The sequence below is a fragment of the Rhincodon typus genome, chromosome 25 (assembly GCF_021869965.1).
Source record: "Rhincodon typus isolate 14 chromosome 25, sRhiTyp1.1, whole genome shotgun sequence".
Taxonomy (NCBI): Eukaryota; Metazoa; Chordata; class Chondrichthyes; order Orectolobiformes; family Rhincodontidae; genus Rhincodon; species Rhincodon typus.
This window is the reverse complement of record NC_063356.1, coordinates 35,413,313-35,438,047: the sequence shown is the minus strand read 5'-3', so window position 1 is coordinate 35,438,047 and position 24,735 is coordinate 35,413,313. Positions and strand designations below refer to the sequence as shown.

At 36.6% G+C, this 24,735-nt stretch overlaps 3 protein-coding genes across 3 annotated transcripts in view; 2 read left to right on the top strand and 1 right to left on the bottom strand.

The window, feature by feature from the left end:
• Nucleotides 1-655, top strand: part of lhfpl5b (LHFPL tetraspan subfamily member 5b) — a 131,432-nt gene extending 130,777 nt beyond the window's left edge. The window contains exon 3 of the mRNA XM_048612108.1: nt 627-655. Coding sequence (XP_048468065.1) covers nt 627-643 — 17 coding nt within the window. The 3' untranslated portion in view covers nt 644-655. The remainder of the gene's footprint in view (nt 1-626) is intronic.
• LOC109913838 (cadherin EGF LAG seven-pass G-type receptor 2-like) overlaps nt 1-24,735 on the top strand; it is a 990,249-nt gene that overhangs the window by 278,237 nt on the left and 687,277 nt on the right. The window lies entirely within an intron of this gene.
• Nucleotides 7,531-24,735, bottom strand: part of srpk1a (SRSF protein kinase 1a) — a 77,082-nt gene continuing 59,877 nt past the window's right edge. Inside the window, exons 8-16 of the mRNA XM_048612107.1 lie at nt 24,551-24,716; nt 23,593-23,618; nt 21,609-21,843; nt 19,939-20,367; nt 17,859-17,959; nt 17,553-17,660; nt 17,068-17,137; nt 10,989-11,081; nt 7,531-8,750 (exon numbers count right to left, since the gene is read on the bottom strand). Coding sequence (XP_048468064.1) covers nt 8,566-8,750; nt 10,989-11,081; nt 17,068-17,137; nt 17,553-17,660; nt 17,859-17,959; nt 19,939-20,367; nt 21,609-21,843; nt 23,593-23,618; nt 24,551-24,716 — 1,413 coding nt within the window. The 3' untranslated portion in view covers nt 7,531-8,565. The remainder of the gene's footprint in view (nt 8,751-10,988; nt 11,082-17,067; nt 17,138-17,552; nt 17,661-17,858; nt 17,960-19,938; nt 20,368-21,608; nt 21,844-23,592; nt 23,619-24,550; nt 24,717-24,735) is intronic.

The window sequence follows — 24,735 nt, the reverse complement described above, 5'->3', positions numbered from 1 at the left end:
TTTAGATCACAGCCCTCTGCATTTAAAAAAATCCCTGCCTCCTCAAGCCTTTTGTTTAAACCAATTACCATAAAATCTCTCTCCTCTGTTTAATATAGCAGTAGTTCTGTGTTCATCTTCAGTTATTGGATTCCTGCAGAATTCCAACAGTACCAACCAGGTGAGACCACAATTTGATGGCCTGTTTTCCCCTTCCATTTTAGTACCTAGGATTAATCCGCATTATGCTCAAAAAGTGTGTAAGGTACCATGACAACAACAAACTTCCATTAAATTTTGCACAACACATTTTCATAATGACATTAGTATATTGCACATGCACAATGACCATGATTCAGAGAAAGACCAAGTGTGTCAGTGGAATGCAATTATGGAAGAGCGATTCTCTCCTCATAAGATCAGTAACATCAAAATAGTTTATTACATTTTTTTTTAAAATCTCAATTCGATTCATATCCCAACAAAATCAAAGCTACAACGAGGATCAAAGTGAAGTTATGTTTTGTATACACAGATGCATGCTAATCTTAGAATTGCTATTAGATATGTCATCTCTCAAAGCCAATTACTCATTTATATGGTAATCAGTTTTAAACACCTTATTGCATTTATTTCCTGTATTGCAGATGCAGACAATGCCTAAAGATGACATCAACATTCATTTCAATTATGGTAAGTCATTTGTAAAGTCATCCACAGTTTAGTCACAGAATATGACATTCGTCGTGGATCAGAAGTCTGAACAGGATCAAATATTTTAGAAGAAATGAAGTTTCAACACCAAGCTATATTCTGATTTAAAATAACTGTGCATCTTTTCATTTCAGTTCAGATCAGTAGTACAAACAGTTTAGTGGTAAAGATATTGCACCAGTTTGAAATGCGACACTAACATTTTTCACAGCCGTATTGTATTCTTCTATTTCTAGAATTGTTCAGTATGTTCACAATGATGGATCAAAGAATCTTCATATTCTCCTCAGCAGGTGAATTATGTTGCAGATTCCCAAAAGGCTAAGCTAATACAGCAGTTTGTTCATCTGTGGAACTGCATCCAAGTTGTAATTTGAAATTATGAAATGTGATTTACTTTGATTCATTCTATTGATGGCCAGGCTACTTGGCATCAAGGTCAGAGGATTAGTGTGTTAAAAGGTTTTAATTTCTGCCACTGTGTTGATACAAATAAACCTCATTAGGAAGAGCACTAGCATTGTTATCTTGGGTCCAAGTACAGTGAAGTATTATGGCTCTGTACTGTATGTATACTGTATTGAATGTATGTCCCTTACACTTTAAAAAAAGTTCCTATTAATCTATGTCTAATTCTTGTGATGAACTAGTTAAAATGTATATGCCATGTTTTAATTAGACGTGAAGAATTGATGCTGCTTTGATTTGTCACAAATCAAAAATCTCACCTACACCATTTCTGAACAAAGATTTAAGGCTGTTTTCATAGGAATATGGGATTTTTTTCCTAATCTAAGTGGATGACCAACATTTGTTTTAAATAGAAGAAACTGTATTTCTCCTCTGCTCAACATCTCGCAAAAGCAGAACTTAATGACACCTGCTGTTGAGTTCAATTAAGGTGATTTGTTGAAGCAACAAGTCAAATAACCTCTGTTTACTGGATGCCAATTTGGACTGTAAATCTGAAATCTAACATTCGTATGGGTGGCAAACATCAATAATTAAAAGTTAGTTCTAGCTTAGGAAACACTTAGGATATTTTTTATCTAGATTTTAGTTTTGAAAAGTTGCAAAAATCCCAAAACAAGAGGAGAGTAAGATTAGTATTATTGCAAAGTTCTTTGCCACAGAGCACAAAAGTAGTATTGTTGGGTATGGAAATGGGTAGCTGCAACTTCACAGATGCTCCTAATCCAAAAACTGGTGTTTTATACATCAACACATGAACATTCCTTTGTAGCTTGCAATTAAATATCATCTTGCTGCTCAAATAAAAGAACACTACTCCTCATATTCATGTCAAATTATTTTACTGTACAAGTCATGTCTATCGTTGAATGACATTCAACCAGCAAAAGAAACTGAGTAAATTTGTAATTTATTGTATTGAACAACAATTTTATTGCCTTGTAATGCCTTAGAGTTAATATTAATAAACTATTCTTTCATGGTTTGACATTTTGACCAGCTCAGATGACAATTACTCTATATATGCCAGACTGTTATCCTAGATTTTTAAGCATACATGTTTACTTGCACTTCAGTGATTAAAACATTACCACAAAATAATGGTTGCATTAACTAACCTATTGTACCTTCATGAATATTTGTTTATCTTAAGACAATGGTTTCTTTATAGAAAAGGCTCTAATACCAACAGGAGAGGGGGAATGCCATAGACATACCAAAACATGTGTTTGTAACTGCATTTTTCTAGTATTTATTCTAGACTATGCAGTCAGTGACCTACAATAAGCACAGTAGGATTCCTAAATGCTTTGGAATTTAAAACTGATCTTATCCTCTTGCTAGGGACCAACATAAAACTCAACAATACCAATTATGGAAAACCAAAACTTGTATGTAGCTACTGACCATTTAAGATAACCTCTTTCGATCACAGCCTTCTTGTATTTTGGGCACACAATCCAAATAACATTATATAAAAAAAGGACCAAAAATGAATATTTTATTATGTTGTTTTTAATTCTGTCATCATTTTTTTCTTTTGTAAAAAAATCCTTTATAAAAAGCAGTGGTTTGGATAACAAATCAATATTAAAAACAATCAAGAGCCTGGAAAATGCAAAGAAGACTGGTTCAAAGTTACTTTTATCCATCTTGAAATCCTTGTTCCAAAATGGAAAATATTAAATAGTCTAAGTAGTAACACAAATGCTGAATCAAGCCTTAGCTGTCAAAATCTAGCACAAGATTCAGTCAAAGTTGTCATGTAATTTCTTAAAAGTTGCAAAGTTTTAGAAATAAAAAGTGTACAAACCATCCAGCAACTTGAAACGCTGTTAATGTATTTGGTTCATTAGAACGATGTTGCATCAGTCCACAAACCTAAAAATCTTACTTAAAACAGCAGGAATTTAATGGGCGGACTTTTCCCTTCTCTGGTGGTGGCAAGGAGAAATAAATTGGGTTACTTAGCCCTGGAGAGACACTCCCTTTTTGCCACCTTACCGATTAAGCTCTGGGTGAGAAGAGGGGACTTCGACACACCACCAATTAAAGCGTTCTTGTCAATTAGCAGCCATCCAAGGACCTCAACCTCCAATTACCTAACCGATAACCAGGGCAATCTGCCTGTCTGGTTTAGAGGGGGGTTCCAAATGTAGGGGCACAGGCACAAATGGGTGGCAAGCTCTTATCCCCAGCTTCCAACTGGACAGCAGTTTTGGCATTACAGGGTACTGGTGGTGGAGGCCTACGATAAATTGAAAAAACTCAGCCAGTTTTTAAACAAGCTGATTGGCACTCAACAGGTAAGACATTTGTCAATTGCGGAGGTGACATATCTACTCCCAAAAAGAAGTCAGAGGAAATATCAATCAAGAATCAGTCATCACACCAACAGCAGCATGAGGTTTCACTCTAAAGTGATACGCATATATACATACATAATTGGAGCCAATTAATCCTGAACCATATCCTGTGCAATATAAAATAAAGCTACATTGTACATAATGATAGCTTCTGATTTCACAGATGAATATTTTACATGCGTGTGGGTTAAAGGAAAGTAATTGGTACACAAAAAAAAAGGAATGCACATTGAATATTTGCAAAGAATTGCTGTATCAAATGTTGACTTGACTATCTTTCACCATTCTTAACCACCAAAGTACTGGGGGAACAGCATAACAGCACTAACCAAATGGGACAAAAAGTGTGTTCAGTTTGCTTCCTCTTGGGCCACTTCCTTAACAACGAAAACAAATTCAACTCCACTGTAGTACAGAGACACAGTGAAAGGATAGTTCGGAGGTAGAAACATCTCATTAAAATGAACTTAAAAATGTTTACACAGTGCTCCTAAGTCAGGACAGAGTTTCCAATTAAATAAGAAAAACATGGAATAAAAGGAGCAAAAACGGCAGGGACACAGTACTGCTGCTGGGTCTGTGGCTTTGTAGGAATTGGTCCGAGAGAAAATAAAATAGATGCTGCAGGTATAAGGTAATTCTCCTCCCCACCCCCAACCAAAATTGCCATAAAAAGGAGTTAAATTCCTGGTACTGCATGCACAAATACAAGGCTGAGTCTTTGGAAAGTGAATTTAATAGATTTTATTAATTGTTTATTTGTTTGCTAAAGTTTAAATGAACTGAGGAATTATTATAATTATGGCAACTTTGATATTTAGAGAAAAATATATGCAGAATGTGAATATGGAATTGTGAATATTACATTTCAGGGTTATGTTACACATCATTCATAGACAATTCTAACTAAACGTTAGATGTTTCAATGGGTTCCAGAAACAACAAAGTGCTAGAAATACCCATCAGGTCTGGCAGAATTTGAATAAACAAAGTTTTTATGGGGTTTAGGCACCACAGAAATGTTCTGTAATGCTATTACACCAACACCCTACTACAGACTTGGTGCTGAAAGAGCATACCTTCCTTGTTAGGAGAAGGGCACACTGAAATAGTCTAACATGAATGAGCATCCAGAAACATCCAAATTACTGAATAGTTCTTTAAATGGTGGATGTCATCTTTATGATTGTAGCCCAAAGTGATAATGGCAATTTGTTGCAAGTCAGAACCACGTGGAAATTGTGAGGTAGCTGACTTTGACAGAATACCCAGAAAATTGTGGGTTCGTGCACACAGTCCCTTAGAGTTGAGAGATTTTGGACAGTTCTTTTCACCCTTAGTTTAGAGCTTAAAACTAGCTTTAGCTGTTAAACTGAATGCCCGACTCACCACTGACAAAAAACCCAGCTGGATCAGATATCAGTAACAGCACACCCGCAACCTTCAACTTAATTCTTTAACCTACCCTAAAGATCTCATCTACTTATCTGGCACCCTGCCCACCAGGCTAACCACACACTTGCCATCTTTCAGTAGCTTTTAAAAGAAGGGGCAGGACCTTCAAATCTTAGGATACAACACGTAGTGATGCAAAACACAGCTTGGTTTCCACACTAATCCAGTCCACTTCTGTTGTGAATTTCTGGATCTCTCTCTGCTGCTTCAGAAGAGAAGGCTCCCAGGCCAGGAAACTTCAGTGAGTAATTAATCTAAAGGCAAGTGTCTTTTTTTTAAAAAAATTTCCCATAGGAATCAGAAATAAGGTTTCAAATCACAATTGGAAAATCTGGGCCTATGTATTAACTACTGGTTCACTTTGTACTCAGGAGCTTATGGAGAAGAAAAAGAATAAATTTGTGCCGACATTGCTCCTGTACACAATTTAAATGCTATCCCCCATTTGTTTGCAGACAAATGTGTCTATGTTGCATGGTAAGGTTTTACAAGTAGTCACAGAATGAACAATATATTTATCTTCGGGTAGGAATTGATTGTGGAAGTAAAAGTTAACAAAAACACCTTGAAAAACTGCCTACTTACTTTTTGAACTGTGACAAGTCCACTAGAATTGTTAAAGTCAAGGCTATGATCCTTTTCAACAACTGATACAACAGGCAGAACTTCCATCAAAGCAGCATTTCCCCAAATCTGCACTAAACTACCAGTTGAGAATGGTGCTTAAAACGGCAATATAGACTCCGAACAAACATCACACTCCGGCAACAGTATTCCTCAGTGAGGTGTAGTTTTGTACAGTGGTCTTGGTGACAACAATTGAAATTATGTCCATTAGAATCTCAGTCTATACACCCACACATGCACCCAAACATGAAGATTATCTCTTCATTCTGTTCTTGCCAGTATTTCTAGGGAAGAATACAAAAAGTTACAGTTTATTGGTGCTCATCATCCATCAGAAACAAAAATCTTTTAAACAAAGCTTAAAACTGAACTTAAGGCCAAATAAACCTTAAAATTCTAAATCCCAAATACCCAACAGCTACGAAGACATGTGTAACAGGGATGAAACAGCTATGAGCAATTAAAGCTATTGAAACCATTAGTAGAGCATTACTGCCGAATAAAATGAAAGTGTAAACAGCCACGGTAAAATGCATGCTTTTGGCACTGCAGTCAAAATCATGGGCCACTGACCTAGAAGCATGTAAAAAACAAATCCATTTATTTCTAGACTTGAATATCTTCTTCATTCATGGTATAGGCAAATCAATCATGTTGCATATGAAAAATTAACGGAAAACTACATAGCTTTATTCCCATTTTTACTCCTTGTTAGTTCATATTATTTCGCAATTTTAACATATGGAATTCTGCAGCGAAAGTACGCTTCACTACATTTCAACTCCACAATCAACTTTCGTGTTTTTTTTCAATCTACAAGGCAAAGACTTAAAATGTTTTAAAAATTCCAAATTTTAAAATTCCATATACGACAATGGTAATGTGAAATTAAAGACTGGTTTGATCCAGTGTGTATTGAGCACTGAGCACAGTATAAGCTGCCAGTAGATATGATTTTGTCTGTCAATTCACCTAACTTTGAACACTCTGATATTTGGAAAGCTGGGGGCAGGGGTTGCAATTGTATTAGCACAATGGTTTAAAGATGTAGAATATTACTTAAATGATGTACCACTGCCATTGGGGAGATTCTTTGGTCATGCTTGCCATTGCTAATTCTATATAAGATCTATTATAAAGTCTATTCTACAACAATTCATAGGTACAACTATTGTGTTAGGGAAAGTGTGTGAAAAAAAAAAACTTGAATTGCACCCAACCTACTCTATTTTAACAGTTGGATTCTTACTGTAAGCAGGAATTTGCCCACCTGAAGGGGGCTACAAAATACCATTGCTATTTAAATGTAGGATGCTTTGTATAAAAAATGCAATTCCAAAATAAAAGAGGAAAAAAGGTTACTGCACTTTATACAAATTATGCTGGGACAACATAAAGTATCTTTAGCAGGATATCTAAGAAAATTAATAAAGCTATCCTAATCAATACAGAACAGAGTTGTTACAGTTTGACTTTTGATATACCATTTTAAGGCTCACTTGGTAGTAAAGCCACACATAAAACTGCCCTGCAATATAGGGATACATGTCACAAAAGGGTAGGACTTATTCCTGGACTTTAGATACACTACATATTCATTAAACACAAATCTTATCAAAAGCAAATCAAGGTTATCTAACTGCTTTGGTCAAATGTGACAAATTCAGATGTGATACAGCATATTCTCCAAGTTGAAACAGGAAAAAAAGACATCACTTTTCCTGCACACTTTGGATATAGCATTAACTAGAACCAGGTAGCAGTGAACTCTTAATAGCCCAAAGGATTTTAAATTTCTTTAAAAAGGCAGAACTTTACTGAAGTGTTCGACTGTCCTTTCTTCTGGCACTGGTCGAGAATCATTTCCTCCAAAAATACAGAAAATACAATTTCTTTTCATGTACAATATTCACATAAATCATATGCAAAAAGATCACTTTATTTTTTGAAATATAGTCTGTTTAGGTAAACAAGCCACATTGCAATGCAGTAGAACACGACCAAATTAATGATTAATTCCAGTTGGTTTTTCTGGACTATGCAGTGAAGCAAATTTTAAAAACATTTTCTGGATATTACACAAAACACAAAATGGAGAAACCTTCATTAGAAAACAGTAATATTTAAATACAATGTTATCATTTCTAAGATCTGCAGTAAATATAAACACAGACAGGACAAATGGAAAGGATCAATTTCCTACTTTATAACTTATAGCGTTTCCAATAATAAACTCGAGATTTCAAGTACTTATAAGTACTTTGGAACTTCAACAGTCACTGACAGAATGTTTCTTCTAAAGTGCTGTTCTAGGAATGGCAGTTGGGAAGCTGGTACATACAGATATATCTTAAGCACTCAACTGCATGAATTACTCAGCCATCAACCCACCAGAGAAAACATGGTCGAAAGGCCACTGCTCAGCCTGGATCTTAAAACAGGCTGACTTGAAAGCATGCAGACTGGCCACAAGTCATTCCAAAGCAAAAGCAGTTAATTTTCTAAAATATCTTAATTGCCAATTCAATGGTCAATGTCCTATGTGTAAAACACAGCTAGCTATCTCTTTGGTACGAGTATAAGATTTCATCTGGTCTCTAGTTCCATATATGCGGATATTTGTAGATTTTACAATTCCTTGACAAAAGACTTGGGAGTAAATTTTGAACTACTCATTTATACTCGTACTCATCATACATGTTATGAACAGCACAACTGGTGAAGGTAGACTAAATTACTGTTCATTAGCAGCTAACACTCTGCAGCTATTAGTGACGATACATATTTCTTTGTAATCCAAACCCCTGCATAATCCCTTTTCCTGTGTTTTTTCAACTAAATGTGTAAAATCTGACTAAAGATTGGAGTAGCTTATACAGATATATTTGTATCTGTAAGACAATGAACTGGGTGCCACACTACATTATGGACAGAACAAATATGAATTTGGTTGCTATGAATTAAGCCAAGGGTGCCTGAGGCATTCTGCCGCAGTAGCCCGTTTCTCTGGTATCAGTTCCAGCATTGGTAACAGGAACTCTGTGAATGTTGCAGCTTCTTCCTGTGGCCACTCATACTTTTCCACCAGCACTTCATAGAGTCCCCAAGGTTTCAGTTTCGTGATGTGCCTCAGCTCACCTAAAGAGATAACCACACTGATTTAGCATCTTGAACACTTGAGGACAATGAGTTAAATTACAAAATATTGTTAATTGGTTTTTCTCATTTTTTTCTTTGCTTCACCTCCCTACTTGCTCATACCTCAAACTGCACAAGTACAGTTTACAAGAGGGTCCGCTTGGTCTGGGCCATAGAGCTCTTTGATGCTGTCAGCTTAACTGTGATGGCCTAGTGGTGTCATCACTGGACTGTTAATCCAGAGACCCAGATAACATTCTGGGGATCTGGGTTTGAATCCCACCATGGCAGATGGTGGAATTTGAATTTAATAAAATATCTGGAATTAAGAATCTAACAATGACCATGAATCCATTGCCGATTGTTGGGAAAACCCATCCGGTTCACTGATGTCCTTTAGGGAAGGGCATTGCCATCCTTACCTGGTCTGGCCTACATGTGACTCCAGACCCACAGCAATGTGGTTGACTCTGAACTGCTCTCTGGGCAATTAGGGATGGGCAATAAATGCTGCCTAGCCAGCGACATCCGCACCCCGTTAATGAATTAAAGGGTACACAATTAAGACTTAGCTATCCGTTCCCTTAGTTGCTTCTCCTCGCTATGTCAATAGATATACCCTTTGCAGATCGGAAGTTCACAGTTCACCATTTATTATTTCAACCCTTCATATTAGGAATTAACTTTATTTTTCTTCTCTGCATGATCCTAGTACATGATCATCCTTGTACCGTGGCCCCAGCAACAAACTATTTATTGTATAGCTCAACCAGAGGAGTGTAGTTAAGATTACAACCAATGTAGTTTACTTAAACAACTTGGACTCAGTTTGTGGATAGTGAATTGACAGTTAGTCATTATTGAGGAAGTCTGAGCTAAAAAAATTGCAGACCAGTGTTAACTGATAAATGAATTTCAATGCAAATAAATAACGATTCATTTCCAGAGAGATAGGTAGAAAAAACAGGGAAGCTCCACTAAACTTATATAGGGAAAGTTAAACAAAAGAAGTAGAAGTTTATACCGATAGGGTTGAACGAAAAAGGGTGGGTGAAGGCTCATGTAGAACAAACACATGGACCAGCCTGGGCTTAATGGTCTGTTTTATGCTACAAATTCTAAGAGTTTGTACGTTGAGCTAGCTCCTTATGCCCCTTCTATATTGGCATTATCTGAATATGTAATCAATTTACATGGGTCTTATATCCCACATTACAGTTTTCATGTAATAGCTCTGGTCAAACACAAGTTTTGGGCATATTGCTCAACTTCCAGCAAACTCCTCCTATACATATTTCAGTTTTCCACCTTTTAACCAATTTGGTATCTATATCTGATATTCCCCGAGTTTCAAGTTTTGAAGTTTAAAATCTTTTGTCTGCAATTTCTTAAGTCTAGAGTCATGGAGATGTACAGTATGGCAACAGACCCTTTGGTCCAACTCACCCATACTGACCAGATATCCTAAACTGATTTAGTCCCATTTAGCCCATATACCTCTAAACCGTTCTTATTCATATACACATCCACATGCTTTTTAAATGTTGTAATTGTACCAGCCTCTACCACCGCCCCGGCAACTCATTCCATACACGTACCACCCTCTGCATGAAAAAGTTGTCCCTTTTAAATCTTTCCCCTCTTACAACTATGCCTACTAGTTTTGAACTCCGCCACCGTGGGGAGAAGACGTTGGCAATTCACCCTATTCACTCCCTTAATGATTTTATAAACGTCTAAGGTCACTTCTCAGCCTCCAATGCTCCAGGCAAAATAGCCCCAGCTTATTCAGCTTCACTCTATATTCGGAATTAAAGTTAGAATTGCTTCTGGATTTTTATTTTGGACATTTAATATATTTGTCTATCTATATTCATCACACCAAACATTTTCCCCTTTTCCCCCCGCCCCGACCCCGTAGGAGCTGCAAACAAGAGTAAGCTATCTTTAAGATGGAGAAGACAACATTATAGAATCTAAAAGTCCTCTGCACAACTTACAGATCAAGAGAAGAATATATTGAAACTTTGCTAAAAAGCACAGTGGCTATAAGTTGGCAGTATTTAATAGCTTATTACTACAAAGCAGAACAGATTCTGTAATCATGACTTGGGTTGAGCCAAAAAATTGTCTGCCACTTTTTTGTATAATATGAACACAAACATCATAGCCTTTCAAATTCAGTACACATTAAAAGCTTGTTTACAAATCTTATTGTTATATTCTCGAATGCATTACCTTTTTTGGTGAAAAATTCCTTGGAATATTTCCCTGCGAGAATAAGCTTCCGAGGCATTTTCCCCAGCAATTCAATAATCAAAGCAATGTGATCTTCATACAGGATCAAAAAACAAAACAACAGTTTGAGCAATACAATGAATTCAATATGTTACTTACAGACAGCTGAGACAATCTGGGATAAATTCGTTTCCAATTTTTCCAAACAAAATTAAAATATGTTACATGCTTAAATATTAAAAACTTGAGTTTAAGAATTCAGAAGTAAAGAGAAATAAAGCCTTTCTGGTTCTACTGGGATTGGGAAAGTTTTACAAGATTTTCCTCATGATTCATGCACTTTGAATACCATATTTAAAAAACAATGCATAGAAAAAGATTTTTTAAAAAGCAGATGGTAGAATTGGTCACATTTTCTTAGAGGGCAAATTTAATATATCTTTGATTATCAGAAGTACAATTACGGATTTCAAAATGAGCACCATCTATATTTAAGGTTACTACGGGAAGCGAGGGAAGAGATTACTACATCTTTGGCGATGATCTTTGCGTCCTCACTGTCCACTGGAGTAGTACCAGATGATTGGCGGGTGGCAAGTGTTATTCCCTTGTTCAAGAAAGGGAATAGGGATAATCCTGAGAACTACAGACCAGTCAGTCTTACTTCTGTGGTGGGCAAATTATTCGAGGGGATTCTGAGAAATAGTATTTGTGATTATTTGGAAAAGCACAGTTTGATTAGAAATAGTCAGCATGGCTTTGACAGGGACAGCTCATGCCTCACAAGCTTTACTGAATTCTTTGAGGATGTGACAAAACACATTGATGAAGGTAGAGCAGTGGATGTGGCGTATATGGATTTTAGCAAGGCATATGATAAGGTTCCCCATGGTAGGCTCATTCAGAAAGTAAGGAGGCATGGGATCCAGGGAAATCTGGCTGTCTGCATACAGAATTGGCTGTCCAATAGAAAAGAGAGGGTGGTTGTAGATGGAAAATATTCAGCCTGGAGCTGAGAGACCAGTGATGTTCCGCAGGGATCTGTTCTGGGACCTCTGCTCTTCGTGATCTTTATAAATGACTTGGATGAGGAAGAAGAGTGATTTAGTAAGTTTGCTGATAACACAAAGGTTGGAGGAGTTGTGAATAGTGTGGAGGGCTGTTGTCGGTTGCAACGGGACATTGACAGGATGCAGAGCTGGGCAAAGAAGTGGCAGATGGAATTCAACCCAGAAAAGTGTGAAGTGATTCATTTTGAAAGGTTGAATTTGAATGCAGAATTCAGGGTTAACGGCAGAATTCTTGGCAGTGTGGAGGAACAGAGGGATTCTGGGGTCCACGTCCACTGATCCCTCAAAGTTGCCACCCAAGTTGATAGGGTTGTTGAGAAAGCATATGGTTGGTGTATTGGCTTTCATTGGCAGGAGAATTGTGTTTAAGAGCCATGAGGTTATGCTGCAGCTCTATAAAACCCAGGTTAGACCACACTTGGGATATTGTGTTCCGTTCCGGCCACCTCATTATAGGAAGGATGTGGAAGCTTTAGAGAGGGTGCAGAGAAGATTTACCAGGATGCTGCCTGGACTGGAGGGCAGGTCTTATGAGGAAAGGTTGAGGGAGCCAGGGTTTTTTGCATTGGAGCGGAGAAGGATGAGAGGCAACTTGATAGGGGTGTACAAGATGATGAGGAGGCATAGACAGAGTGGACAGCCAGAGACTTTTTCCCAGGACGAAAATGACTATTATGAGGGGGCACAATTTTAAGGTGATTGGAGGAAGGTATAGGGGAGATGTCAGAGGTAGGTTCTTTACACCGCAAGTGGTGGGTGCGTGGAATGCGCTGCTGGCGGTGGTAGTGGAGTCAGATACATTAGGGACATTTAAGCGACTCTTGGATAGGCACATGGATGATAGTAAAATGTAGGGTATGCAGGGTAGTTTGATCTTAGAGTAGGATAATAGGTTGGCACATTTTGGGCCGAAGGGCCTGTACTGTGCTGTACTGTTATATGTTCTATATTGATAAATAATACCTCAATTACATGGATGGAAAAGCCGCAAAGATTTCAAACTGCTTTTGGTATTTTCTGGAGCAGGGGACTCACTGACTTAGGTCTGACTTTGGCATATGTCAAAATTCTTAATTTTACCATGGGATCAGAAGACTGCAAATCCTTACCTCAGAATTTCCTCCAAAAGGAGACAGACAGAGCTGACTCCATATAAAAAAGGGAACTAAATGGGTTGTGAGTGACAATTTCCATGAAATTATGTAATGCAGGCAAGTGATCAGGTGAGTATTAAAGTTCTTCAGCAATAAAACAAAACTTGCAACACATCACGATTATAGACATTCAATAACATGTTTCCCAGTGTTAGTGTCATTAAATGTTAATCCGTGTGTACATAAAACAGAGCACTGCAAAGAAGTGATGTTGCTTCAGAGAATGAAGTATTCTTAAATAGTCCTAAAACATAGATTATCTGGCTATTTATTTTATTAATGGGGAGCTTGCAGGGTACAAATTCACTGCCAAGGTTTCAATGCTGCAAGAATGACTGCACTTTAAAAGGTCTTTCATTGGCTGCAAAGTGCTCTGTTCCTTGAGTAATCAAAGGATATGGGGTACAGGGAGAACAGTAGAATTGAAGCCATAGACTAATTGTGATCACAGCAAATAGTGAAGGGGGCTTGTCAGGCCACATAGTCTATCCTGTTCCTATTTCTTGTGTTCTTATGCCCCAAGCTACTAAATTCAAGTGCTTCTTTCTAGGTGCATAATATGGTGAGAGTAAGGGAAAAAGGAAATACCTTTTTAGAATCACAGGAAAGAGAACCGAAATGTGTACATGACAACTAGAAACAAAATCAAAATCATTCATTGAAGAGTCGACCTAAATCAGATATTTGCCTGCTGTTATTAAAGAAAAAAAAGAGGAAATACTCAAAGGTTGACTGAAATTGAATGCAACGTCCTGTGCAGAAACAGGTTTATATTGTACAAACACTTAGCAACTGACTGGATCTAACACTCTTAACAATCTTGTTGGCAAAGAGCAAGGTTCAGAGAGGGTGACAGTAAACTTCTGAAAAGGGTAATTTATAAAGTGGCAGAATAAAATGAGTAGTTATCAAGTAGCATCAATCTAGTACTGACTATGGGGTCAATTACAGCAATTGCTTATAGTCACCTGTTGACTTGGATAGATCTTAATGATTTAAAAATTGGAAAACCAGCAAAATCCAATAAGTTATGCATGCTACCAAACTAGAAGGATGCAAACAATAGGAGACAACTCAGGTTGGTTTTCAAAAAAAAAGTGAGATTTTGTTCTGGATAAAAAGTAGTTTTGAAGCTGAAAAAGGAAGGCAAATAATGGAATTACAAAACAAAATAAAACTTTGATTGTGAAACATAGAACCTGGAATTTTAGGGAGCAAGTTAGACAGCCTGGTGAGTTGTGGTAACAATGATCAAAATTCCCTGTATCTTGGAACAACAGGCATCTCAATATAAACAGGATAGCACGATTTTGATTATCATCATCTGCAAGAAATGCATGACTTAACAGAACTCCACAAAAAATTAGGAAATAGTTAGGTCAGGAAGGCTCATGTCTAATGCAATTTTGATGTAGACAAAACAAGGTATATAAAAAATATGGCCTTCCAGTTTATTTGGAAGGTTCAAAAGAAATCAGGTCACTCTCTGAACTATCCGAACTGTCCGTACATAAACAAAGTTGATTCTTCACCATTAAGTGTTTTTTTTTGCTTACCCGAATTATTATAAGACAACCCCATTCAGTTCATAGCTCATTCTTAACAGGAAACACCTTAAAATCATTAGCACACCATGCAATGGTGGTGAAAGAAGGAAAAAGGATTGACGTGGTTTAACTCATAGTACAGAATAAGACACAGTTATAAATAGTTTGTACTACATACTGGTCTGCCTCACCATGAATACTCATGTGTACAGTCCTGCAAAACAGAGAGAACACCAGATTTGAAGGAAACACAAAGACTTAAAGTTGGTATACGGGATTGGGCAATTAGATTCTGAGGTACTAAGGAGGTTTACATTGAAAAATTGAGTCTTTGATGTGACCTTATTGAAGTATTTAACACCCTTTAGATTTCCAAAACTTTGATTGTTTGGATTAAGAGCGCAGAAAGAAAGATTATTTTCTCTTAGCATCCGTGACAAGTGATCATTAAATGACCAAAACAAATGGCATCACAATGACAGTGACATCATGAAGCCATAACAAATAAATTTTGCTGAAGTTGGACATAGAGAAAGCTATAAAATATTTATTGAGAAAATATACTGTCAGCGTGAACAATACAAGAGACAGGAAAGAACACAAGAATTTTCATAATAGGAATAGACTATATTGCCTTCAGAGCATATTCTGCCATTCAATAAAAATATGGTTGAATTTCAACCCTGCATTTCCACCATAAGCCCATATCCTTCAAATCCCCTAGCTCCCAAAAACCCAAGTCTTGAATATTAACTGCATCAATCAGTATATAAGTATGTAAATACAGTTAAAATCATATGCAGACTTCCAACAAGATGCATATAGTATTCAATCTGTGATAAAGGAATTATTCGGTGTTTAAACACATCCAAACAATGAGAAATAAGGATTCTCAGCCTTCCTGGTGAAGAAATTTCTCATCTTAGCTTAAAATGATCACGCCTTCACCCTGAGAATAATCCCCCTCATTGGAGAGTCTGTAGACAGAGAAATCTGTCTCTCAACAACTATCCTGTCAAGCTCTCAACATACCAAAACAGAAGAACCTGATCCGTTACAAAATCATTATTTTCTATTTATTAGTAACCAACTGTGATAGTGTAATCTTCAGAACCTTAAAAATTGTTCATAGATTGAAAACAGCAGCAATAATTCTGTCTGAAAGAAACTATTAAAGGGACAAGGTCAAACTTATACAGGAACTGAAAACAATCAGCCATGTCTGGGAGAAAGAGTGGCAAAACTACAAACTGTTTTACATCTGCTTGGGAAAAGAACTCTGGAGAATACTGCACAAGGATCGAACCCTGGATATCCAGAGACAGATACTGTCAGTTGGAATCGTAGCTAAATGTCATGGATCGGGTAATAGCCAATAGAAATGTGGATGCTGTAAATCGGAAACAAAAACAGAAGTTGCTGGAAAAGCTCAGCAGGTCTGGCTGCATCTGTGAAGAAAAATCAGAGAAAACGTTTCAGGTCTGAGGAAGAGTCACCGGACCCGAAATGTTAACTCTGACTTCTCTTGACAGATGCTGCCAGACCTGCTGAGCTTTCCCAACAACTTTTGTTTTTGTTTCAGGTAATAGCCAAGTTGAGTTGTGAGGCTTAACTTGCTTACTTGAGGGGTCTTATTTTGCTTGTGATATGCAACAAAGTTTAAACATCCGTTTCAGAATTTGGTTGTCCGTGAGATGTCCTAATAAGAAGCCGAATTAAAAAGTAGCTTGTGGTAATTTGGTGACATTTCAGTTTTTAAAAAAAATTTACACATATAAACAGAAGTTTAATAAACAGAAAATAATCTATCACAAGTTCACCGGCTGAAAACTCCAATACTTTTCAAGTTTTTAATATAATCATGAATTTATTATGATCAATTATAACTATAATTAAATGCAAATAATTTTGAGACACCAGACGAACTTGAGCAAAACATTTCATGGAAACACCAAACCTAAAATAGAATATCCAAACAGTGTTGCATAATTAACAAAAATTAAATCTGAAATGGCATTGATAAGGCAAATGTCACTAAGTAACTGATTTCTTCATTCAAGTATCAAGTATCAAAGGATGAATGTCATTAGTATACCTAAAAGGTTCACAACAAAAACGCAAAGCCATGTACTAAGCCTAACAGTAATTTGTAACTACAACCCCAACTATCCTCAGCGTTAGCCATCTGCTTTCAAATTATCTTGAAGACTTAAGTAGAGAAGAATTTTAATCCCCAAGCTGCAAAATGTTAAAACAATGTTTAATATCTCTGAAATTGGAGGGAAAGTATGATCAAAATAATAATCACCTTCGTCTCTGGAATAATCTTCACCAGAATGTGGCTCAAACAAATAATCTCCAGTTGCAAGTTCAAAAGCCTTTGGAAAGAAGGAATGGAAAGGTATGCTTGAATCATGCCAAGGAAATAATGAATACAAAGTTATTAAAATAATTCTGAATGAAACATCTGAGAAATGGATAGTTTAAAAATATATTTTCTGATTAGGCATTTATTGGCATATATTGAATGTCTTCATTTAAATGAAAATTGAAAAGACATTTAAAAATTATCTGGCTAATGATTTTAGATTGTGATGATATGAATGCTGTTATAAATCCTGAAGATCACAACAATTAACGTTTACTACCATTTTAGTGGGAAATTTTTGTTTTTTAAACAGATAACAGTTTTCCATTCACATCATCAAATGCAATACACACAAAAAAGGTTATAATTAAATGCAAACAGGAAGCTTTGTTTATACGGAATTCCCAATATTCCATTTAACATACCATGCAAGCAGTGCTCCAGATGTCTGCAGGTGTACTGTATCCAGCACCAATCAGAACCTCCAATGATCGATATTGTCTTGTTTGGATGTCTTCTGTAAAGTGTTTATGCTAAACAAATACATTAACATTCACCATAAGCAAGTCTTAGGTGTTTTAATGGGTTTCTAATTCAATTTCCCCAAAGTTCCAAAAAATTTAAAAAGTTCTATATTATTAGATAATTACTTCAAAGATCTAAAGGAAAATATTTGAAACAACTGTAAAGTGATTCTGATTCTTAAGAATTGAGGTAAATTACACACTTACAACCCAGCAAGCATTTCCAAGATCTGCAATCTTAACTTGGATACCATCTGCATTCAGCGGGTCAAGAGGATTGATAAGTAAACTGGCAGCATCCAGTTTTCCTGTGAAAAAAGTAACCAAACAATTAAATTCTTGGAAACATACTTGCATAATAAGATAATTTAACTGAAAGCTTGGGCTGCAGTCTGGCTTTTTATTTTAATTCGCTTTTTAAAAAGTTCATTCACAGGATATGGGTGTCACCGGCCAGCCAGCATTTATTACCCCTTCCTTGTTGCATTATGTGTCAAGCACATCACTGTGGAGTCACATGTAGGCCAGATCAGGTAAGGATGGCAGTATCCTTCCCTAAAGAACATTAGTGAAACAATTGGCAATGGTTTCATGGTCATCATTAGACTCCTAATTCCAGATATTTAGTGAATTCAAATTCCACCATCTGCCTTGGCAGGCTTCGAACCCAGGTCCCCAGAATATTACCAGGGTCTTTGGATTAATAGTCTAGCAATAATTCCACTGAGACATCACCTTCCCATTTTGGAAAATACCAAACAGAAACAGATGCAAGATCTCGTTTATATTGGTAGATACTCTTCCAGCAATGGCTCTCAATTTAGTGTATAACTGTTTTTGAGTTCAATATTTAATATAGCTTGAACTGAACACAGCTGTTTGAAAAACATGAAACAAAATATTCTGACTATGTTGAACCAATGTAGTGTCAGATTTGCTAGGTGCTCCACTTAATTTGCTAGACATTTTATATATGAAAGCAGAGATTACTTAGAAAGCAAGTATAGGTCTCCTACCTGTACTCATTAAGTTCAAAATTTACCAGCGAGGAGCCAAACCTGGCCATGCACACAGATCAGTAGCCAAATTAAGTTATAGCCAAACAGAATATACACACACACACACACACACACACACACACAAAGAGCGACTTACAAATTAGAATCAGTCCATTCGAGTAAACTTGCTTCAGTTAAATAAATTCAGACCCTATTTCTCCCTTCTTAGAAAACACACATCTACCAATTTCAAAGGGATGGTAGCTTTGCATGTTAATTCTGATGAAATCAACATTTATTCAAAACAAATGAAACAGTGAGCAGTAACAGAAACAGTTGGCCAGGAATTTTTGCAAATGCAAGATCAAATGTTTGTCAATGATTTAGGTTCATCTTGATGCTTACAAGCTTTGAAAAAACGGGTGTACATCTTGCTTCTTTTAATTAGTCCCCATCATCTGTACTGAGGTCCCCTTTTTTAATATAAAAGTAATGACTAAGATAGGTGTACAAATACTAAAAAAATTTATTGACAGCAAAAGTTAGGAAAAACAACAAATTATAGGAATGTAACAGAACAGACAAATTTAGCACAGTGACTGACACCATTCAATGAAGAGAAACATGAAGCAGCAATTTTGGGAAGAATGGCAAAATAACTTTTAACAGCAAGTGCTTAATGTGTGAATGAACAGAGAATGCAAAAATGTAATGAACGGAAAAAATGATTAAAATATAAAAGTAAACATGCATTCTGAATTTTAAGCGAAGTGAAACTGGACTGTAAGAAGTTTTTTATGCAGTTCCAGGCACATGGAGAAAAAGATTTTAGAAAACATCATAATGTTGGTGATAACAAGTTTGAAAATTTGTGTTTTCCCTCACTGAAGCAGGAGACACGGTCAAGAAAGATGGTAATTAATGTTTTGAAAATTTGAAATATATGAACAGTGGAAGGGAAGTGTCAAATGGCAGGTGGATCAGTAAAGAAAAATACATTTTCTTGCTTATAATTTATTAGTATATAATTATCAGTGTACAATTTATCAGTATGCAGGCACAGCAGTAATTAAAGAAGTCAGTAGAATGTTATGGTTTATTGTGAAAAGACTGGAATAAAAATAGGGACATTATGCTTCAATTACACATGACATTGAGGAAACCTTGTCTTATTTACTGAAGGATGTAAATGTTTTGAAAGAAGTTCACTGATGGCTTGCAAGACTAACTCCCAAATGCTGCTCATACCAATTATTATATGCATTTTACAGATTTGAAATAGAACCAACCATTGTCTCCAGAGCTGCAAACAGAATCCTCCCTGCTTCGGTTCTGCTTGGTCTCATTCTCATCCAACGTGTTTCCACCTGAGTTCAAACTACTGGCCATAGATTCCAACATTCCAGTTATTAAAGGTCCACGTGTTTCTGAAAAGTTATTCTGGTTATTTTGGTTCTTGCCTGTTCCATTTTGCAGAAGTCCATTTAACATGTCATAAGCACAAGGGAAGGAGAAGTCTCCAGCTCTGTAGAGTTCCTTAGCTTTACAATCATCAGTGTTTTGATTAATATCTTCCTTATTTTCTTCTGCTCCATTATTAACTTGATCAGAAAGAGGACCAACCTCTACATGTCCATTGCAGTTTATGGATTCTGTCCTTATTTTTTCAGTAGTATCTTCTAAACGTTCTTGCTCTTTTTCTTGTGGTTCATTTTCATCTATAAATATAGCACAAATTTGAAACATTTTCAGGTTTACAAAATTAAGCAATGTGCAACTGAATATTTGATAAAATACACCACCATTTATCTAAAAAGGTAGTTTCACCAAATTCATACAAAAATCATTGTGTCAGTTTTACTGTGGCCATTCACCTTGCTTCTCTCCAACATTTCCTGCTAAATTCACCAAAAACATTTCAGTAAGCACAAGAGCGAACCAGCCTGTGATTGAAGGAGCAACTCCTCACAATTTCCTTCTACATTCTATTCACAGGGGCAGCTTTTCCAAAGTTACTCTCTCCCACCCCATGTGCCAGTCCCACATGCTCCGATGCTACTTTTTTGGCTCTGAACAAGGTCTTGTCTACCTTAAATTGTTCTGAAAGGGGAGTATATGTCTCAAAAACTGTGAGCAGCTGTCTCAAGATGCTACTTTTCAGCAAACACCACAAGTGCCTTTTTCCACTAACAGAACGCTGTCATAAAATCAAAAAGACACTGCCCACCAACAAATGAATCTTGTGCATGAGTTTCAGTGCTGGTGCAATGCAGGTAAGCAGGCCATAGGCACTGGAGACTGGTGGTCCATTACAAACTACACATCACTGACAATTCAGTGGACAGCTTAGCAATCGTGCTCATATGACCTTGGCTTACAAAGCTCAGAAGGCCATTTCTAACATCTGATGTGATTGTTATTAGACAACATACTCCTGACTATACCATAATCAATTTAAGATTATCAGTAAGGCCTGTAATGCGATGCATTTGTGTATTCTAGAAGCTACATCTATTGACATATCAGATCCTATTCTATATGGGCAAAAGGAATTTGTCCTTCCATTGCATGGGTTTTCATCAAGAAAAGGGTTATGGAGACTGCTGATGCCTGCTGCACAGTCTACCTGCTTGCTGAGCCTTTTCAACCGAAATCAAAAAAGTTACCAATTTCTGCTTTCTGCATCTCTATCCCAACCATAGTTCAAATAATCAACACCCTCTTCCACAATCTGTACAAATTGGTGTTCCCTTTCCAAGCTTGGTTTCTTACATCAGTCTGGATGGGTGCAAGATGAAGAGTTTTCATTTTACGTATCACGTTTAGAAACATTTACATTCTGTACCACCAAAACATCATAATATTCTGGGAACTGTGACAATTTGGAGATACTCATTCATTTCTAATTGCCTAGCGCATCAGTAATTAGCCTGAGTATTCTAACAACATTACAAACTACCTTTTTCTTCATTGGCCATATTATCAACTGTTTTTTCCATCTGCTCTATGCTGTGTTGAGTCTCTTCATTTTCTGGCACTCCATCCTCACAATCTTCCACTCCTTGTTCTTTATCCAAATTGCTAGCTCCTCGTTCCAACTCTTCAATTTCTTGCATTCTTTTCTCTAACAGTTCTGCTTGTCGTTTTTGCTTTTTCTTAAGCTTCTTTTTCTTGTTTCTAGACATTTTTCCAACCTACACAAAAATGTAATAATTAAATTTACATGAAATATATACCTGTTAAAGAATAGCTTGAATAGTTTACTAATTCAATTATTCAGTTTCTCAATATCCAAAAATCTTACAGATCCATAATTAAGTGGACACTCCTTTGATAACAAAGCACTGCAATTCTGCGATTGTATGTCATCTCCCACTTCTATTCATGCCCTTCATTATTACACTATGTGTTTCAATCAGAATGATATCCACCGACACCAATTTCCCCGCACTCACTTATTTGCAGCTTGCATACTTCGCCAGTTAACAGCACTGTCAATTACAAAATCAAGTTGGCCTTCTTCTATCAACTGGACTTGTAGAAAATATTTTGCTCAAAGTACTGTACCGGAAAATTGTGTTTCCTCATTTGGTAACCATAGCATTGTGTTGGATCCTTTAAAAGTAAGAAAAGGATTTCCTATTGAATAAACTGGTGAGCTGATCACATGTTGAGCATATCTGTTGACTAAGGAGTCTTGCATCAAGTTCAGAAGATGCAGGATTTAGCAGTATTAAACTCAGTAGATTTTGAAATGAACTCAACTTGAACAGTTGTTTTATAATGATCAGGCTATACATACTCCTCTACAAGACATTTTGCCGAAAAACCAGATTCTCTCAACAAAAAGCCTTAAATTTAGCTGATGGGGATTTCTGACCTGGAGGCATGCTATGGCACCATAGAGGTCTAGCTCTTTTGCCAGATTTTTCTTAATGTCATGCTGCAAGCTGTATTAACGAGCCATTCAAACTTTGAACAGAATTGTACTTGTACTGTGCAATTCCAAGCTGTACAACTTTGCTGCGTTTGTTATAAAAATCAGCCCAAGGTACCACAAAATTCAAAAGGCCTGGATTATTTTTAAACTTCATATTACATTATTTAAATAAAAAGTTGTAATCAAGCTGGAATTAGCAAAATCATTGGGTTGGTTTTCTTTTTACATTCATTCATAGAATGTAGGAGATGACAGCTAAGCCAACATTTGTCGGCCATCCTCAATTGCCTTGAAGGTGGTGGTGAGCTGCTTTCTTGAATGACTGAAGTCTATGTTGGGTAGGTATATGCACAACCCTATTAGGGAGGGACTTCCAAAATTTTGACCCAGGACAGTGATGGAACAGCGAACTAGTTTCAAGGCAGTACGGGGTGCAGCTTGGGACAGTAAGTTGCAAGTGGTGATTTTCTCATGCATCTGCTGTCCTTATCCTTCTAGGTGATAGACTTTGCATGTTTGGAAGTGCAGTGAAAGGAAATTTGATGAGTCACTGCAGTGCATCTTATAAATAGCACACTCTGCCAATGAGCAATGGTGGAGAGACTTAAATGTTGAAGGCATTAGGTTTGGTTCATTTTTAATATCATTACGATTTCCCACAAAACGATGCCAGAATCCTAACTCAATTATACGGAGGAACAAAAAAAAAACAAGTATGCCCAGCCAACTTTGAACAAAACAACTGATTAAAATCAAAATTAAAACAAAAATGTAATTGCTTATACTTGGCTTCTATTATTGTGTTTTCAAAAGGGTGTTCAAGAGTTCCTATTCAATACTTTGACAGCATTTAAAGAAAATCATTGAACTTAAATATGCATAATCATGGACCAAAAGAATGACAAGTCTTTTGTTTTCTTTTCTTAGGAAACTCTACTTTGTTTTGTTTTAAAGAATGAGAAAATTAAGATTTTACAGCAGAATCTACAAGTTAAACACTTACAGGTTTTGTTTTTGGCGCAGTACTCACTGCAAGGAAGAGAGAAGAAAAATAATGAAAACAAAACATTGGCAAGTCAGGTATCAACTTCTCTGAACAGGAAGCATTCTATACGAAATTTAGGAGCAAACTAAGTTGATACAGCAAAGTCAGACTGCTTTCCCTGAAGACATTTTAACACCATAGCTAGGTCCACTAAAAAGCAAAGTACTCTTTGCTAATGTGGAAAATGCATAACAGAAATAGATTAAACAACTGCTCCTAAGTTTTATAATTTATGATATTTTCCTAGCAGAGACAGAAAAAAAAGACAAAGAGTTAGAATTTGTAAGGCTTCTTTACGTAAAGGCTTCCTTCCCTCTTCCAAATAGCACAATGTTAAATTTCCACTCTAGTGACCAGCCAAGTATGGCGTCTGCCTTTCCACAAGGATAGAAAAGTGGAAAAGCACTATCCAAAGTGGAGGGACCATTAGCATAGAGTTGGAAGGTCAGGGATAGCTTCAGGCAATCTGATTATGCAATCAGAACAATTCAGATACTCTAAAACAATCCCAATTATTGAAGTAGATCATTGTGAACTTTTAAAAATTCTGATTAGCCACCAGGAAAGAAAGAGAAGACTAACCAAATTGCATGTAGAAGTATTTCTAATCAAAGTGCTGAAAGTAAAGAATGGAAGACAATTGGCACAAATCAGTGATCTGAAATGGGCATGAAATCTAAGACTAATATTAGAAGCATGAAAGGAGAGGTCAAATTTTCCCTTCCCTTTGACTACTGAAGCCAAGTTAATCATGAAATTTAAGACAGAATTGGATAAACAGCTCAATAGAAGCATAAAATAGATTAGTAAAAGTCCAGAGAAATTAAATAAGAACTGAAAGTTTGGATAACTGCCACAATGAGAATTGTCTTCTCCTAAATTAAATTTTTATCACTGCATTAAAAAAAAAACTTACCTGCAGAACCAGATGGAGGGGGAGCACCAGCCTTTTGCCATTCTGTCGCCTCTGCAGCCAGACGGCGCACGTAAGCCTCATTCACACACAACAGAATGTTTTCTGGTTTAATGTCTGTGTGGATAATCTTGCATTTGGAATGTAAATAATCCAGTCCTTGAAGGACCTAGCAGGAAATTTTTTTT